The following is a 16,780-nucleotide window of genomic DNA, read 5'->3' as shown; positions in this document are numbered from 1 at the left end:
CCCAAACACAGCGGGCCTTGGGATGACTTTCAGGAGTATTCAACAATGAAATCTGTGTTTCCGCAAGATTGAGCCAGCTGCTGGGGAGAGAATGGGTGAGCAGAAGGAAGACCGGGTATGAATCGATCATCATCGCGTTGCTACTCCCGCATTTGGGGCATGCTTCCGCGATCACATTCCCCACCCTCCAAGCTGCGTTTATGGATGGGTCTATCTCCTCTGATAAAACCGGATGCCTGGTATAAAAGAGGAATTTAATTGATACTAAGTGCTAAATTACTACTCTATATTTATCCTATGGCTCACAGCAGATCGAGTGCTTTCATATCCAGTAAGTCCTTTAACCTTCAAAACAGCCCCACCAGGGACACATTTCTTGATCCCATTTTACAGATGCAGAAACTGAGGCTCCGCAAAGCAAAGTGATTAGTTCAAAGACACATGGAGAGAGTCAGGTCTCATACCTGCAAGTCTGACGTTGCTCCCTACAATCGTGCCCATCCCTCAGGGAAGACCGATTCCCCTGTTCTGTGGAAGCCAAGCCCAAGTAAAGCTGCTGAGGTTTTCCAGCTGGACAGGAGGAGGCACCTAGAAAAGCCAAGGCTCCCTGCAGCTCCACAGCCATCCTGCCCCCTGACTCAAGGTGCAGCTGAGCACCAGGACACTGATCCAAGACCCGAAAAGAGCCTAGAAGCTCAAAGGAGGAAGCAGGCCGGGAACACAGAAGACAAGCTAGCGCCCAAGCATCTATGGAAAGGAGGCTTTCCTCGTCTGGTTCGAGCTTATGAATCATTAGGTGGGACAACCCCTCTCTGGAGAGATGTGGAAACAGGATCCAAAAAGAAGGTTTAGTTGGGGCAGAGTGGGAACTGGGCCTGAGGCCTCCTGGACGTCATGTGAATGAGAGTAAGCAAGGGGAGCCCTTTCCACTGGTCCTCGGGAGCTCAGGAGGGGCCTCTGAACCAGCACAGATGCTGGGCCAGGGGTGGGCTGGACAGCCAGGCAGCACCCAGTGCAGGCCTCAGCGGGTCCGTGGCACACAGACGAGGCCCCTGTAAGCAGCGCAGGAGACACTGGAGCAAAGCCCACATCAGGGGACACTCGTGGACCAGTCTCCAGGGGCCCTGAGTGCCCAGCGCCTCACGGAACCAGGGGCCTCACTCCCTTCGTTCAGACCGGCCCTGCCTGGCAGCAGGCTGCACTGCCCCGTCCACCTGGGAAGGACGACGGGGTCATGGGTGGCAGGAAGGAGGACAGGTGTCAGGCCAATCCCGCCTGCCCACGTGCTCCGGATCTCGCTGGGGCTGTGCCCCACAAGAAATGCAGCGAGAGAGCAGCTATTCCTTCGGTGGGGCCAGGAGCCCAGGAGCAGAGGAGAGGACAGCAGAGGAAGGCAGGCCTGAGAAAGGCCAGCTTCTGGTCTTCGGGGGCCTGGCCAGAGTCTGTGGTCTTTCCAACTTCTCTGTCTCTATTCCTGCTCCACGGCATCTCCAGATCGGGCCCCTCCTCCCCACGTCCCTCCCGCTCCGGCCATGTGACACACCGCTGCTGCTCGGTGGCTCTGGCCACACGCTAGTGCCCAAAGAACCCCTCCTATGCCTCCAACCCTCTCCCCTCTATGTTTTGGCGACAGAAGGCCATGGCACAGCACCTCCAGAGGCTGCAAGCCACCAGCCTCAGCATTTAGATGGTCTGTCACAGGCCAGAGGCTCCCAGGAAGCCGTGACAGGAACCCTCGGGGTCCCAGCGTGCTTCCTCTCGCCCATGGTGTCTGACACGTGCATGCAGGACTCTGGTCGGACTGTGAAGGAAATGGGGAGATGCCAGGCTCCTGGACACCACACAGTGGCCCGGGTCCCGCAGACTCTTGCTCAAGACTGAGAAAGACCCTAGTCAAGGCTCCAGGCACCTTTCACCATCCCCTGAAGGGAAGGGACCCTAATACTGTGCAAATCCTTGTCCTGGATGGTCCCTCTTGTGAACCAAGGAGGCCTGGAAGCTCTGAGCCACTCGAGAAGCTGGACCATGGCAGAGACAGGAGGAGATGTGGGAAGAGAGAGCACGGCCCCCCACCAAGCTTCTCTGCTCAGAGCTGTCCGGCTAACGAGAGAACCCAGGGGCCCCGCACCGGGCTGCACGCAGACATCTCCGCATCTGACCTCAGCCCCACCTCCTGCTCCCAACAGAACATACACAAAATGCCAATTCAAGACAGGACAGGCCCAAGGGAACACGCCCTTGTGGCCAGGAGGCACGGTCACCCCTGGTGACCCGGGCATTTTGACCCCTTCCATGGACGGGGACATGGCCAGGGACATTTTTCACTTCTTCCGTCCTCTGCTCTCCCCCGAGGACCAAGAACAAGGCAGGGCAGCTGGGGTGACTGCAAGTGGCTGGCACCCGCCTCCCGAGTGAACTTTCCATGGGAGACCCTCCACAGTGCGGGGCGGGCAGTGCAGGGTTAAGAAAACTCTTGCCTCAGGACAGGACAGAGATTTCAACATCAGATTCACTTCTCTTTCTCAGCGAGGTTGACTCAGGAGAGAACGGGGCTGGGTGATGAGTGTCACTTGGGTAACAGTTCGCATCTGCTGAGGGCTCTGCCCTTTTTACACGGGATTGTCACACACATTGTCCCGCGTGGATGGTGCAGAAAGAGATGACAGGAGCTCATGGACGCCATGGCCGGGCATGAGGCTGGCGCGAATAACATTAGCTTCCACCACCATGACCTGGGGACAGAGGCAGGAAGGACAGCCTCATCCCCATTTCAGAATCGAGGAAACAGAGACCCATGACTCACACTAGCTCTCATGGTTTGGAAGCAACAGCAGGGTCTAGAGTCCAAGTCTTCTAGGCCCTAGTGTTGGGCTTTGCCATACACCTTGAAAAGAACATGGAACGGGGAGGAAGAGAATGGGGTTTGAACCTCGGATCTGCCATCTAGTAGCTGTGTGACTTTGGACAAGTTACTTAACCTGGCTGAGTCTTGCCTTCCTCACCGTTAAAGGGCCTTCACCTCAGGGAGCTACTGGGAGAATTTTAAGAATGTGCCAAGAACAAGGTAAACATCAAATAACATTTTCCATCCTCCCATCTAAATGACCAAAAGGGAAGTCATCTCCCTCCATGCCCTGGCTTACCGACAGTCACGGGTCCTTGACTCCTTTCATCTAGATACCTAAGAGAAATGCACTGATTACCAAACATTACTGCCCCATTCCAAAGAAAAGACCACTGAAGGTATCGCAGCCATATGCCCGAAACCACAGCAAATTAAAGACTCTGGCAAAATTCCTCTGAAATACTGTACTGTTTTATTAGGGTTATTTTTTTTTTTAAGATTTTATTTATTTATTTATTTGACAGAGAAAGAGATCACAAGTAGGCAGAGAGGCAGGCAGAGAGGGAGGGGGAAGCAGGCTCCCCGCTGAGCAGAGAGCCCCATGGGGGGCTCGATCCCAGGACCCTGGGATTACGACCTGAGCCGAAGGCAGAGGCTTAACCCACTGAGCCACCCAGGCGCCCCTAGGGTTTGTTTGTTTTTTTTTAAACTATCAGTAAGTTATAGTCACAACAAGCAATGTACACTTATTATTAAAAAAAATTCACATAACACAAAAATGCATTAAAGTAAAAATTATAAGTTCTCCCCCCAGTCTTCCCAGAGAAGAGCTAAGAGCTTTATGGACTAGGACGGTTTTTCTACCTAAACACTCATACATACAGACCTTGCCTTTTTTATTTCATTTTTCATTTTCAAAAAGGAATCATACCTGGGGGGCGGGGATGGAATCATGAACACTTGTTCCTTTGAAATCTTAAACCCACCTTCCTATTTCCTCCAGAACCTGCCTTTAAGACTCGCACTGAGAGCCACCCTTGGATTTCCTCAGGACCCTGCCTGGCTCAATGATGAGGCACAGACAAGGTAACACTGACACCCGTGTCTGCCTCTGCTATCCTGTAGGCACCTCAGTTCTGTCATCTGTAATGTGGGTGGGTGTGTTCACATGGCTTCAGTTTTATAAAGGCCTCTCTACTGTGCCCGGCACTTTCATAGTCGTCCTCAGGGCAAGTGCCACCGCTTCCCATGCCCTAAGGAAAAATCAGAGGCCCAGGAGGTTCCTCAAATGGCCAAGGTGACCACTGGCCAGCAAGAGAACTGGTGTAGACACCAAGTTCCCTGTCCTGCTCCTGTTCTGCTTCCTCTGTAAGCTTTCTTGCTCAGGTCAAGGAGAACACAGGCCAGGAGGGTGTGTGCGAGCCTAACAGCGCCCCTCACCCACCCCACCCCCGCCTCCTGCCCCTCAGCAAGATCCTAGCCCCTCCTCCCGCATGCCCAGGCTCCTCAGTGCCCAGCCCCACCTCAAGCTATGGATGGTGGCCTAGGGAACCTGTGTTTCTGTCCTGCTCTTGGCAACTGGGCAGGCAGCTCCTGCTCAGCTCCTCATGGCCACGAGAAGAGACGTTCTTGCCCTGCGGAGTCCCCCAGAGGACCCATCACCCCAGCAGCAGCCTGCCTTCCCTCGGGCAGCCTGGGGTCCTAACAGTGGTTCTTTATCCCCAAAGGCCCTTCCTCACAGACCACCATCCGCTCTGCTGGTTCAGTCTGCAAAGGGCCTCTCCATGCCTCACTCCTCCTTTCTCCCAAAGTCCACCTCCACACTCACCTCCTCCGAGCAGCATGCCATGATCCGCCCCGCCCAACACCGGCCGCTCCTCTCCTCCACATCCCCTCCGCCATCAGCGGTCACTCTGTAGGTATGAATTTGCTCTGGGGGACACATGGCAGCATGAGAGCCTTTCCCAGGAGCTGCAGCAACAAACACATATCTGTGCCTCCCGCTAGTCTGTGGGGGCCCAGGGGACAGGGGCCATGCCTTCCAGGCCCTCTGCGTCCTCTACAAAGCCCTCCGGGTGTCTTTGCCACTGGGCTGGGCACCTGCTCCGCTGGGCGCTGGGCGGGAAGGCCTCCGGTGACGCCTAGCCAGGGAGGTCTCAGAAGGGTTTGCTGGCTCAGATAAGGACGGAGGCTCCTCTTCCCTGAATGGCCCAGCCCTTCTCCCAGAACAGCCCCTCACTTCAGCCTCCTGGGGACCTGTGTGGGGCCAACAGCCTCTCCCAGAGGGACAGAGTCTTCTGGGCGTTCTCTGGTTCTCTAACCGCCACCACCCCCAACATCTGTGTCTCAGGGCTGAGGCCCAGAAGGGCACAGAGCCCCGCGGGTAACCGAGATCCTCACTCCGCTCTCCAGGCCTGCGGGAGCCTGCTAATACCTGAGAGCCTCCAGAGGAAATGTGTTTGGGAAAATAAATTCCACTTTAGAGGCTCCCGAGTGAAAGATGGGAGCGCAAACCCCACCAGAGCTAACAGGACCTCTCGGCATGTTAAAACCCTGCGAGGCGAGGTTCCCTCTCCCCAGGCTCTTTATGGAGGTTCATCCCCTCAGGCAGCCCAGGGACCAGACAGGGCTCTACACCCTTACCAACCATCTTATTTATGCTTCTGAACGGCTAGTTCCCTTTCAACCAGCATGGGCTGGGCACCACAGATGAGTCATACACACTTCTGTGTACTCACAACAAACCAGGAGGAAAATGGGATCCCCGTTCCCGATGAGAAACTGAGGTCTGGGGAAGGGAGATGTTAAGCAGGGACAGGGCCCACACTGGGTGCGTCAAACCGCACACCTGTCGGGGGGGGGGAGCGTGTAGGGTCCCCATCTTACACAGGAAGAAGCTGGGGCCACCAAATCAAGGGACGGGCCCCAAGCACCCAGCAACTGGTGTGAGTCCAACTCGAGCCTTCAAACTCGACGCTCCTCCCCTGACTGCCCAGAATCCTCTTGCTAGGAGAACCATGTAAGGCCTTGAGGTCATGCCCAAGGGCCTCCTGACAACCTTAGCACCCACTAATACCCAACAGTAGGCACTTTCTCGCTGGCGAAAGAGACCAAGCTACGGCCCAGGATGAGAATAAAGCTGTCACGATGAGCTAGCTAAAAATAAAGGAGGTACCCACAGGCCTCAAGAGGAACAGAGCCGCTCTGGAATGTGGCAGGGCAAGAACAACAGGCTTAATTCCCAGCCTGCCTGAGCCCATGGCTTGGGCTGAGGCCAGCCTCCAGACTCACCCTTCCCAAAGTCCCAGGCACCTCCAGACAAGAGAGAAGAGAGGCTCCAAAGGGCAGTTCTTCTGTCACTCTGAGACAACCAGACCCTAATGTCCCGGGGTGCAAACGGCGCAGTTGTGTTAGTAGACTGGGCTGGAACCGCAAAGCCCTCAGGCCTCCTCCAGCTACCCTGTCCCACCCCATCACCAGGGGCAAGTCACTTCCATCAGCAAAACAGCAACAAAGAAAACTGCCCACTGGCCCTCATAAGGGCTGCAGGATCTCCAGGCACCAGGGGATTACTCTTCTCCCTCTCCGGACATTACTTTCCCGGCCCCTGCAGTGCCTCTCAGGTGCCTATAGATGTGTCCCGGCATTCCTACAGCTCCGTGTGCTCTCCAAAGGGTTCCACATCTCTTCTCTAGCTGGATAAACGAGCAGAGGGCAAGGCAGGAATCATTCATCCCATCTGACAAATAAGGAAACTGAGGCCCGGACAGCTTGCCGGCCACCACCATACTGCTCAAGCTAGAAGAATCTGTTAGATATAATGGATTCTAGCCTCCCAGCCTTCCGGATGAGGACACTGAGGCCTAAGGACCCATAAGAACCCACCACTTTGAATGCCAGAGTGCCTCTGCCCAAACTTCAGCTGTAAAATTCACTGTCTAGCAGAGCTCTGCCCAACAGAAATATAATGAAAGCCACATATGTAATTTTAAACTTTCTAGTGGCCATGTTTTTTTTAAAAAAAGGTGAAATTAATTTTAATAACATTGTACTTAACCCAATATAGCCAAAATATTATTATTATGCTTTTTAAATTGCTAACGAGATACTTTATATATCTTCTTGCTATACAAAGTCTTTGAAATCCTGTGCATACCTGACACCTACTAGCACATCTCCAATCAGACTCGCCACATTTCAAGTGCCTAGTAGTCACGTGTGGCCAGCAGCTACTGTTCTGGACAGCACAGCTCAGCACCCCCATCTTGGGAGCCCTGGGTGATGGTTTCTAATGCAGGCTGTGGCCATGTGCGCAGCCCTGGACCGCAGTCCGGATTCCGCAGGTGCAGCCAGATCTGCCCACCAGTGTCAGACAGACAGGCCTGCAATCCCCGAGCTCATCCTACTGCTTTGTGGCCACCCAGATCAGGTCAATTTCACTTCCTGAGGTTTGCCGGCCGCACGTGTAAGAGGCAGGAAGAAATGCCTACATCCAAGCTGCCTGGAAGGACTCAACTAAACCAAGCCTGTTAGAGTATGTCGCAAACAGAACAGATCCCTGCAAAGGTGAGGTGGTGCCTTTACGACAGTGGCCTGGGTCTCCTACTCCACTCGTCCCACCCACCCAGAGAGACATCAGAGAAGGCACCGGGAGACACAGAGAAACGAGGTCAGATCGAGTAACAGGGCTGAAGGCAAACCCCAATCAAGGAAACAAGCTGCTCAAAGTGCGGCTGGGCAGAGGCTGCAGGTGCAACCATCTTCAGGACTATGCATTACAAAAGCATTAGGGGTTCTTCTGGAAGGTTAGGCATGGCCCTTGGTGGGAGTCCTCTTTTAAATGCAAACAAGGATGGGGGAGGAAGACAGGATACAGGGGGTAATTTGAAAAATGGGAAATTTCTAACATTTCACTGTAAATGACTTTATTGGGCCAATTTCCTTCCCAAGGAGAGGGAGGTCGGTCAACACTGAGCACGAGAAGAGGGGCATGGGGAGACGAGGCAAGCAAAGCCAAGGTGCCAGTGTTGGGGAGGATGGGGAAGGAGAGGAAGAGGCCTGGGGAACCTGCGGGCTGGGGGGAGGTCCCGTGCCCAGCTCTGCCTCCACTCTCAAGCTCCCTGGCTGTTTCCCTAAACAACAAAAGGGAGGGTTGGGTGCAGTATGGTGGGAAGAACATGGGCTTCTGAGTTCAGGGACCAGAGAGTGTTCCTGTCCCTATTACTAATGAACTGTGTGGTCTTTGGCAAGTCACTTCACCCCCGGGGATGGGGGGTGGTCTCTTTCCTCTCTCCTAAATGGAGGCAGTGCCTTTCTCCAGGTGGATAAAGACAGGGGTTCCCCCAGCAACGCCAGTCCTACACATATGCCCAAGAGGAATAAAAGTCCACACAGGAAAATACGCACACAAACGTTCACAGCAACATTATTCCAAAGTGGGAATAACCGCAATGTCCATCAACTGACAAATACATAAACACACGGTGGTATCCGGATACGACCCTATATTATTCAGCTGCAAAGGACCAATCGATGCTACGGTGTGGACGAACACTGAAAACACAATCCTCAGTGACAGACCAGACACAAAGGCTACATATTGCATGATTCCATTGATGTGAAATGTCTGGAAGAGGTAAATCCATTTTTATAGAAAATAGATTAATAGACACCAGGGGCTGGGGAGAGGGTGGGATGGGGACCGTCTGCCTAATGGGTACGGGGTTTCTTCTGGGAGTGATGAAATGCTCTGGAAACAGATAGTGGTTAAGGGCTGCACGACCTCGTGACTGTACTTGAAGTCACTCCGTACACTTTAAAATGGTGAGATTTACACTATGAGTAAAAAACTAAAAAAAAAAAAAAAAACTAAACTAAAAAAGTAACGGGGGCTCTGCCATCACATTTGATGGGTCTGAATGCTGGCTCTTCTGCTGTTTCCTAGCTGAGCCTCAGGGTCTTTATCCGAAAGTGGAGATCCTAACAGCACCCCTGCACAGGGGCGATGTGGGGATGTGACATTTTCTGCACAGTACCAGGTTCACAGTTCATCACAGTTCCGTGATGAAATCCTGATGATGAAATAAGACCTGTGTGAGGAAAGACAGGCCCCTAATCGGAATTCAGTGTCCCTCCAGGGTCCCCTCCCAGAGTCAGCATCTGTGGCCTGCAACCAAGCCTGGAATCAGATGAACATGATCCAACACTTTCAGCCCAGAAGCAGGGGCCGCGGTGTGTAGATGGCTGGGCTGCCTGCTTCGCGGTTCAGTCATCCTGCTGTGGGGCACGGCCCCCTCTCCTTTTAGGGACGATACTCAGAGAGGCTGCAGGCCTAAGCATCCTCTAACAGGGCCGGCCACATTTAGGCGGCTGATAAGACAGCCAGGCCTGGCTTGGCTCCACCCAGGAAGGGAGAGGGTGTGTGGGCAAAAGCCCACGTGCATGCTTTAATTCCCGGAAAAGTGCAACGGATTCCCACACTAGAGCACGGAGGGTGAAGGGGGGTCCAGAGAGCCCTCCCTGCCTTTCCCTGCACCTACTCCCCCCCTTACCAGAGTGTACACGCGTCCCAGTAGCAGTCAATGGGGCCGGTGCCTCTCACGAGAGCTGGCAACCCCACCAGGGCTCTGCTCCATACAGTAAACTAGCAAATGGCTAATTTCAAACTAAGGTCCAGTGCTGTAATGTGAATGGAAATGACTGCGAAGAAAGAGACTCTTTAAAAATTATCTGCTTGGGACATCTGGACGGCTCAGTCCATTGAGCAGCTGCCGCCAGCTAAGGTCATGATCCCAGGGTCCTAAGATCAAGTCCCCCATCAGGCTCCCTGCTCAGCGGGGAGCCTGCTTCTCCCTCTCCTTCTGCCTGCTGCTCCCCATGCTTATGCTCTCTTTCTCTCTGTCAAATAAATAAATAATATCTTTTAAAAAATTATCTACTAAAACATGTTACAGGTTTGACCATCCCGAGGGTTGATGTGGGACGAGAGGAACCTGTACAAACTTCTGGTGGGGGTATGAAGTGGCAGGACCCCTGGGTCGGCAATTTGACAAAACCTGGAAAATGGGAAGATGTACACACTCTTCCACCGGACAGTTCCACCCCAGATCGACAGCCCTGAGCCCAGAGCGATGCACGTGTGTCCTGGAGACATGCATGAGGAGAATCACAGTGGCGCTATTTGTAATGTCAAACATCAGAAACCCAAATCCCCATCGAAAGAATAGATAAATCAAAAATTGTGGTGTTTTGCACAATGTGAGAGCATGCAGCAGTCCAAATCAATAAAACACAGGTGTGTGGATCCACATGGAGCAATCCAGAGGACAGACTGCTGAGGCAGAAAAGGCCAGCTGCAGAAGGATACATCATTTACAGAAGCTTACAACTACATAAAGTAACTATGAACTATACACTGTTTATAGACACATGCTCTGTAATAAAGGCATAAAACATGCATGGAAATAATAAACATCTACATCTACAGAGGTGCTCTCTGGAAGGAGACACAGAAATGGACGGAAGACAGGAAGGCCGAGCTTTCAGTCTATCTCTAATGTAATTGTAACTGTGTCTGTAACTTCTCAGGCTGAGTGGTAGGTACACAGGTGTTTGTTATGCTGATCTCAAATCTCATTTTTATGCACCTCAAATATTTCGTAATAAAATGTGTCTCCTACATATTGACTTGTGGGGGAGAGAATTAAAATACAGATTTCACTTTAAATCAGTAAAATCAACAAGGATGGATTTTTCTCCTAGAGGAAAGAAGCAGAGGGAGTAAGAAGAGCCCACTGGAGCCCATTCCAGATTGTCTTAAGACCTTGAGAAAGTCATGTCTCTCTCCATAGGACCTCCAGTCCCTGTTTCTAAATGAGGAATAAAATCCCTGCTTTCGGTCTGCAGCATAAAGGGCAGACGGGTTGGGGCGGGGGAGTGGATATGCCCAGGAGAGGCATTGCAAGGGGGGAGTACTGCTCTGGGACACTCAGGAATACTACTACTTCCTGTCCTCACCACCTCACTGGAGGTTTTTGAAAGTATACATACACACAAGCTTGTGTATGGTTCAACAGGTGGGGACGCACACGCGCATGCATACACACACACACACACACACACACACACAAACACACACACAATTGATACCTGCTAAGACAGCCATAAACTGTTCCAGGATGCTCAGAGATAACAAGCCATACAGGAGAAAGCAAAACTACATTTTGAGAACTATCCATCTGACTCTCCCTCCCCAAGTTTCTAAGACTGCCATTTGCCCACCAAGGGCCTGGCTTTAAGCCCCTCCTAAGCTAGCACCCACGATCCGACCCACCCAGGATCCGACCACTGGCCCTATATACTCTCACAGCCTTCTGCGCTCTGCACTCTCCCAAGACAGCAAATCATTAGTGATGCTCCGGGGCAGTGGGGAGCATTTCACACTGAGTTTATACCCTTCGGCCCAGCCTAGAACAGCCCTCCGCACATGATAAAGGACTCAACCGTTTCCAAAGAAACTACTGAGTCCCCAAGAGCGGACTTGATTCTAAAGGTCCTCAAATCAACAGCAGGTGCCTGCAGCCTGGCCATGGCTGCCTCTCTGTCCGCAGGGGCAGGGGCGCCCTCAGGCACGCTCAGAGCTGACTCCAGGGGGGCTAATTCCATCCCGCAGGAGTCCCTGACTGCAGGCACGCGCGGAGAGACAGTACCAAATCTGTCTTTTCTGGAGAAGGCTGCCCATGCCATTTCCAGAAAACAGCAGGAGCGTGGGAGGACAGCGCAGCATGGCCAGATGTGAAAGTCCCTTGTACCCACCCGGTTTCCCAGTTTATCCCCTCACGACAGTCCCAAATTATCAAACCAAACGAAGCACTGAGGCTTCTCCGGGGGGGGGGGGGGCACCAAGAACATCCCCGGTAGCAGGGACAAGGATAATGAGACAAAGATTCACCAAGAAGTGAGGCTCTAACCAGACATCTGTGTAACAGCAGATCAAAAGGTATCTGAGGTATTTTTCATAATTTTCTATCTCTCCTCTCCCTCACCTCTGAGCAATAAGGAAAGGGCATTTTATTAATGCTTGGTGTTGCAGCTGGGACACATGGGCTGGGAGAAAATAATCCGTGGGTAGCTCTTTAACTGCCAAGCATAGTCTCCCCCACCTTCCTGGGGCAAGCACTCCTGAGTTCAGCTGTTGGACAAATTACACCTGTTTGTTCACCTGCTGATGGGGATTACTCAGGGTCACGGGGATCCCACTCAGAGAGAACCCACTGGTCGCCATTCTTACAAACTTGAAGGAAAGGAAGCTAGTCCTTACTTTTTTTTTTTTAAAGATTTTACTTTTTTATTTTTATTCATTTTTTTAAAGATTTTATTTATTTATTTGATAGAGAGAGAGAGACAGTAAGAGAGGGAACACAAACAGGGGGAGTGGGAGAGGGAGAAGCAGGTTTCCTGCCAAGGAGGGAGCCTGATGTGGGGCTCAATCCCAGGACCCTGGGATCATGACTGGAACCAAGGGCAGACACTTAACGACTGAGCCACCCAGGCACCCCAAGATTTCATTTCTAAGTAATCTTCACATACAACATGGGGCTCGAACTCACAACCCTGAGATGGAGCGAAGCATGGTTTACCGACTGGGCCAGTTGGGCGCCCCGGGGAAGCTAGTCCTTAAGAGGCCACGTTCTCACCTTGCTGGACTCATCCTCCTCTCCCAAACAAAGCGCTGTGCGCACCATCACCCTCCTGCAGGCTCTTCATGGCAAAGCCAAGCAGAAGAAGCATGCAAGAGGACAGGCCTGTTAAAAGTTACTTGGAGGTCAAAGGACCCAGCCTCTAGCTACAGAACTAGCAGATGTCTGGGATTCTGATGAATGGAATCTTTCACAAGCACACACGTGCCTTCCTTTTCCTGCTAAAAGCACCAGGAGAGTAAAAGGAAAGTATGTCTTGTACTTACTTCAGTCTAACACCAAGACACGCTTTTCCCAGCACCCCATTAACCAACAGCACGCAGATGCAGTCTGGTAAATGGGGCTCCACGTCAGGCAGCCAGGCCCTTGGCCTGTTTCAACCCCGGATATATTTACAAGATTGAATTAGTGACATGTCTCACCGGCAATGGAGAGAGAAATGAGAACTCTTTTCATGATCTTGTCTGTATCCTGAGCAATCCCGGAAAAACCTTCCCTGCCGTCTTCCTTCCTCCTACCCCCAGGCCAGAAGGCAAGAAAATGAATGAAGGCTAGTGGGAGAGGCCCCGGGCTGTCTTCAGAGCTCCAGAGGCTGCCTAAGGCTGAAGGGCTGAATCATCATGGCTACCCACGCTGGCAGGGTAGGCAGGCGGGGGCTAGCCTCGCTGGGTCCCCACTGGGTCCCCACTGGGTCGCAGGTAGAGCCTGATTTAGGCAAGAAAAGCAGGGCTTGGAGTCCTACAGCCCCACCCAGCCTTTTCACAGTAAGGGGTGGGTAGGAAGGGCTGCCCTCTACCAAGTCTGGAGTCCCAAGAGAGAAGATGCAGTCCCCCAGTCTCTGTACAGGTGGGGTTGGCAAAAGCTGACTAGGCCATTGTTAAGAGTGTCCACTAGGCTCTCAGGAGGCCCTGGAAGCTACCTGGGGACCACACCCATGGAGGGCAATGCCACATAGCCCTCCATGCAGCCCAAGGTGATCCTCTGGCAGGAACACACACACACACACACACACACACACACACACACACACACACCCTATAGAAAGCAGTTTAAGATGGTCCCCAGTGGGGTGGAGGAAAGCCATCTCGTTCCTAAAACTCTCCTTGGCCAATGATATTACACGATGGAAGCTATGGCCTCAAGACCCTCCTCCAGCAATGTTCTGAGGCCAGAATCCCAATCTCAGAGCAGAAGGGATTTGAGGAGGACCAATTCATTCAGAAGTCACACACCCAGATGCCTCCAGGGTCCTGGTCGATGGAATTCCAGGGAGGCCACAGTCAACACTGAGTGCCTGACAATTCTTACTGAGTACAGTTCAAACCTCAACCCAGCGTAGGCCCTGAAGGCCACACAGGTGATGCAGGTATGGATGGGGTAAGACTCTCTTAGAAGAGTCTTCTGGGTCCCCCACTCCAGTGGTCTGCTGTCTGGAGCTACAGTGTGCGCCACGTGCAGGGGGAGGACCGTGAACTCATCCGCAGGGTACATTCCCCACTGGAAATGGGAAGAACATCAGCGGCACACAACACCCCTGGAGAGAGCCTGAAGGATACAGGGAGGTAGGCACAACTCCCTGAGCTCTTGGCCAGAGGAAGCTCCACCGCACTGCCCAGCAGGGAGCAGGAGTCCCACAGCCAGTCAACTCTAGAGTCACTGTTGCTTCCAGCTGTGAGGGATGGTGGCAGATTTCCAGGCCTGTCTCCTAACCGCCCTGCTTTGGTCCCCACGCAGCACAGGATCCAGGATCCATGCAGCACCCCCAGGGCCTTGGTCTCAGCACCTCCCCCTCAGCTAACTTCCAGGACGTCCAAGTTCCCCGTGGAGGGAGGGAGAGACCCGCCCTGGCTCTGCCTCTAACTCACCAGGTGACCTTGATGAGGTCACGGCCCTCAGCAGGCCTACTTCCTATTGGGCCAGAGGGGGCTGTCCTACAGAGATGGGAAGAGAACTGAGTGACTCCGAAGCTTTAGGCTCCCGCCTCTCACCTGTAGGTACTTCCCTTGTCTGAAGGCCACAGTCGGGCTCACTTTGTTTGTCCATCCCAGCTTACTCCAGCAATCCTGTCACCCGTGCTGGGTGTGGGGGGTCAGGAGCCTCTGCCAGGCCTCGGACTGATAAAACGGTTGCTTTTCCCCACAGCCTAGGCTGTTCCTTAAAACACGGTGGCAAGGCTGGCATTAGGAGAGAGATACACCTTTAAGACCTGCCAGTGGACAGTATTTGCTGTCAAAGGCAGCAACCCTTCAGGGTAGGGAGACACGTCCCAGTGCGAGTACACACATGTCACAGGCATACATGTCAAGGCCTCTATCTGACTCAAAAGACCAGTCTCTTATTTAAGCTCCCTGGCCTGGCTGGAAATTACAGTTTAAGAGAGCAGTCACGTAGAGGAATAAAAAATTCCATTTAGACATGCCGCTCCCGACCTGAGGCCTATGAGCAAAGTTTCCGGTGGCCTCCGCACCCCTCCCCGTTCCGGGAAGCCGGGCGGGTCACCCTGTCCCCAGACTGAGGAGCAGCCGCAACAGCTGGCAGAACAGGGTTGAGAGCCTCTCGGGGCACCCGGCGCCCTCCGCGGGACCCCCGACTATGGGATGCCCGGCCTCCAGCCGGCACCCCCGCCTGCTGCGCGCTCAGGTCCCCACCATTCCTGTAATCACTCCTCCGCCCACGGCGCTCAGAACCTTCCGAAGAGGCCTTGAGGACCGACCCACCGGCGCCCCCCACCCAGCTCAGGCGCCTCCCCGCGTGGCCCGGGGGCCCATCTGACATCCACAGCCCAGCTCAAGGACACTGCAGCAAGCAGCCCCGTCTCGGGGGTCGTCCCCCAACACACACACAATCCCGGGCAGAATCGAAGAGCGAAGGCTTCCTCCCTCCCCTCCGCCCTGCCCTCCGAGCCGTGCCGGCCTGGGGGAGGCTGGGCGCGGGAGGATGGAGGCGGCGGCGGCGGATGCCGGAATGCAACGCAGCGGGCAGAGCGCCGGGCGGCGGCGCGGGCGAGGGCGCACCTTTTTGACTTGGTCATCCTTCAGCTCGGTGAAGTAATAGGCCAGGAGCTGCGCGGCGATCATGCTGACGGTCTCGGACGCGAGGCGGCGGGCGTGGGGCGGGCGTCGGAGCTCCGCAGCCCGGGCGAGCCGTGGTCCTCGGGAGGCTGCACGGCGGCTCCTCCTCCTCCTCCTCCAGCCGCGGCTCCACCCCCAAGGCCCGGGAGGCGGTGGCTCGCGCGCGCCCCGGGTCCGCGCTCCCGTCCCCGGCCGGGTGACAGCCGCCAGCCGGCCCACCTCCTCGGCGCCCATTGGCTGCCGCCCGTCTCTGCAGCGCGGGGCGGCGGCGTCCGGGCCCGGGTGGGGGGGCGCGGCGGCCGCTCCCTCCCGCGCCGGAAAGGGGGCGGCGGCGGCGGCGGCGGCGGCGGGGCCGCGGAGTCCCCCGCGGTCCGGCATCTGCCGGCACGTCCCCCACGTAGGGAGCCGGCGCGAGGGCGGGAGGCTGGCTCGGGCGCGCAGGGTCGCGGGAGGAGGCGCCGCCCGACTCGGGCGGGACGAGCGGCCCCCGAGGAGGGCCAGCGGCCGGCCGGGGCGGCCCCCTTCCCGGGGAAACGAGGGCTCGCCGCCGGAGGCTCCGCGGATGGGGAGACGCCGGAGGCGCGCGCAGAAGTGGGCGTGCGGGGCGAGCTGGGCCTGGGCCGGCGGAAGCGAGCGCCCGAGGCCGCGCGGTCCTCGCCGCCGACCCCTGCTCCGGCCGGCGCCTCCGGCTCCGCGGGGCAGAGCGCCGAGCCCCAGCTGCGTCCTCCCGTCGGTGCATCACTCCGAGCGCGGCTTGCCCGGCCTAATCTGCGGCAGGCGGATTTGTGTTGCTAAATCGAGAGCGACGCCCCCACAGCTCCCGCCCCGGAGTCCCTGGAGCCCGCGGGTCTGCAGAGGGCTCACGCCCCGGCCTGGCCGCAGCACCCCCCACCCCCGGCTTCCTCTTCCCCTCGCGCCCCGAGGCTCGCGGCCGTCCGGCCTCTCCGAGGTGCCTCCTTCTTCACTTCCCCAACGGAAGTGAGCCGGGCTGGGAGGAATCCTTGGAGAAACGTTCAGCCCTGACGAGGGGGAGGGGAGGTGCGGAATCAGGCGGTTAGCCTGCTGCTGGGACTGTTCTTAGATCGTCGCGTCTGTGTGCGGGAGCTTTACTGCCTCACCACGGGACGTGTAAGGAGCTCAAAGGGCAGCGAAGAGGTTACTATCCT

The 16,780-nt window shown here is 55.1% G+C and overlaps 1 protein-coding gene across 1 annotated transcript in view; it reads right to left on the bottom strand.

Annotated features, from left to right (window-relative positions):
• The window catches only part of HK1 (hexokinase 1), a 60,777-nt gene extending 45,003 nt beyond the window's left edge, over positions 1–15,774 (bottom strand). Inside the window, exon 1 of the mRNA XM_046026755.1 lies at positions 15,558–15,774. Coding sequence (XP_045882711.1) covers positions 15,558–15,620 — 63 coding nt within the window. The 5' untranslated portion in view covers positions 15,621–15,774. The remainder of the gene's footprint in view (positions 1–15,557) is intronic.
• Between the last annotated feature and the right edge of the window lie 1,006 nt (positions 15,775–16,780).

The sequence above is a fragment of the Meles meles genome, chromosome 13 (genome assembly GCF_922984935.1).
Source record: "Meles meles chromosome 13, mMelMel3.1 paternal haplotype, whole genome shotgun sequence".
In the NCBI taxonomy this organism is placed as follows: domain Eukaryota; kingdom Metazoa; phylum Chordata; class Mammalia; order Carnivora; family Mustelidae; genus Meles; species Meles meles.
Note: the sequence above shows the minus strand (reverse complement) of the source record. Positions and strands in the feature narration are given on the sequence as shown.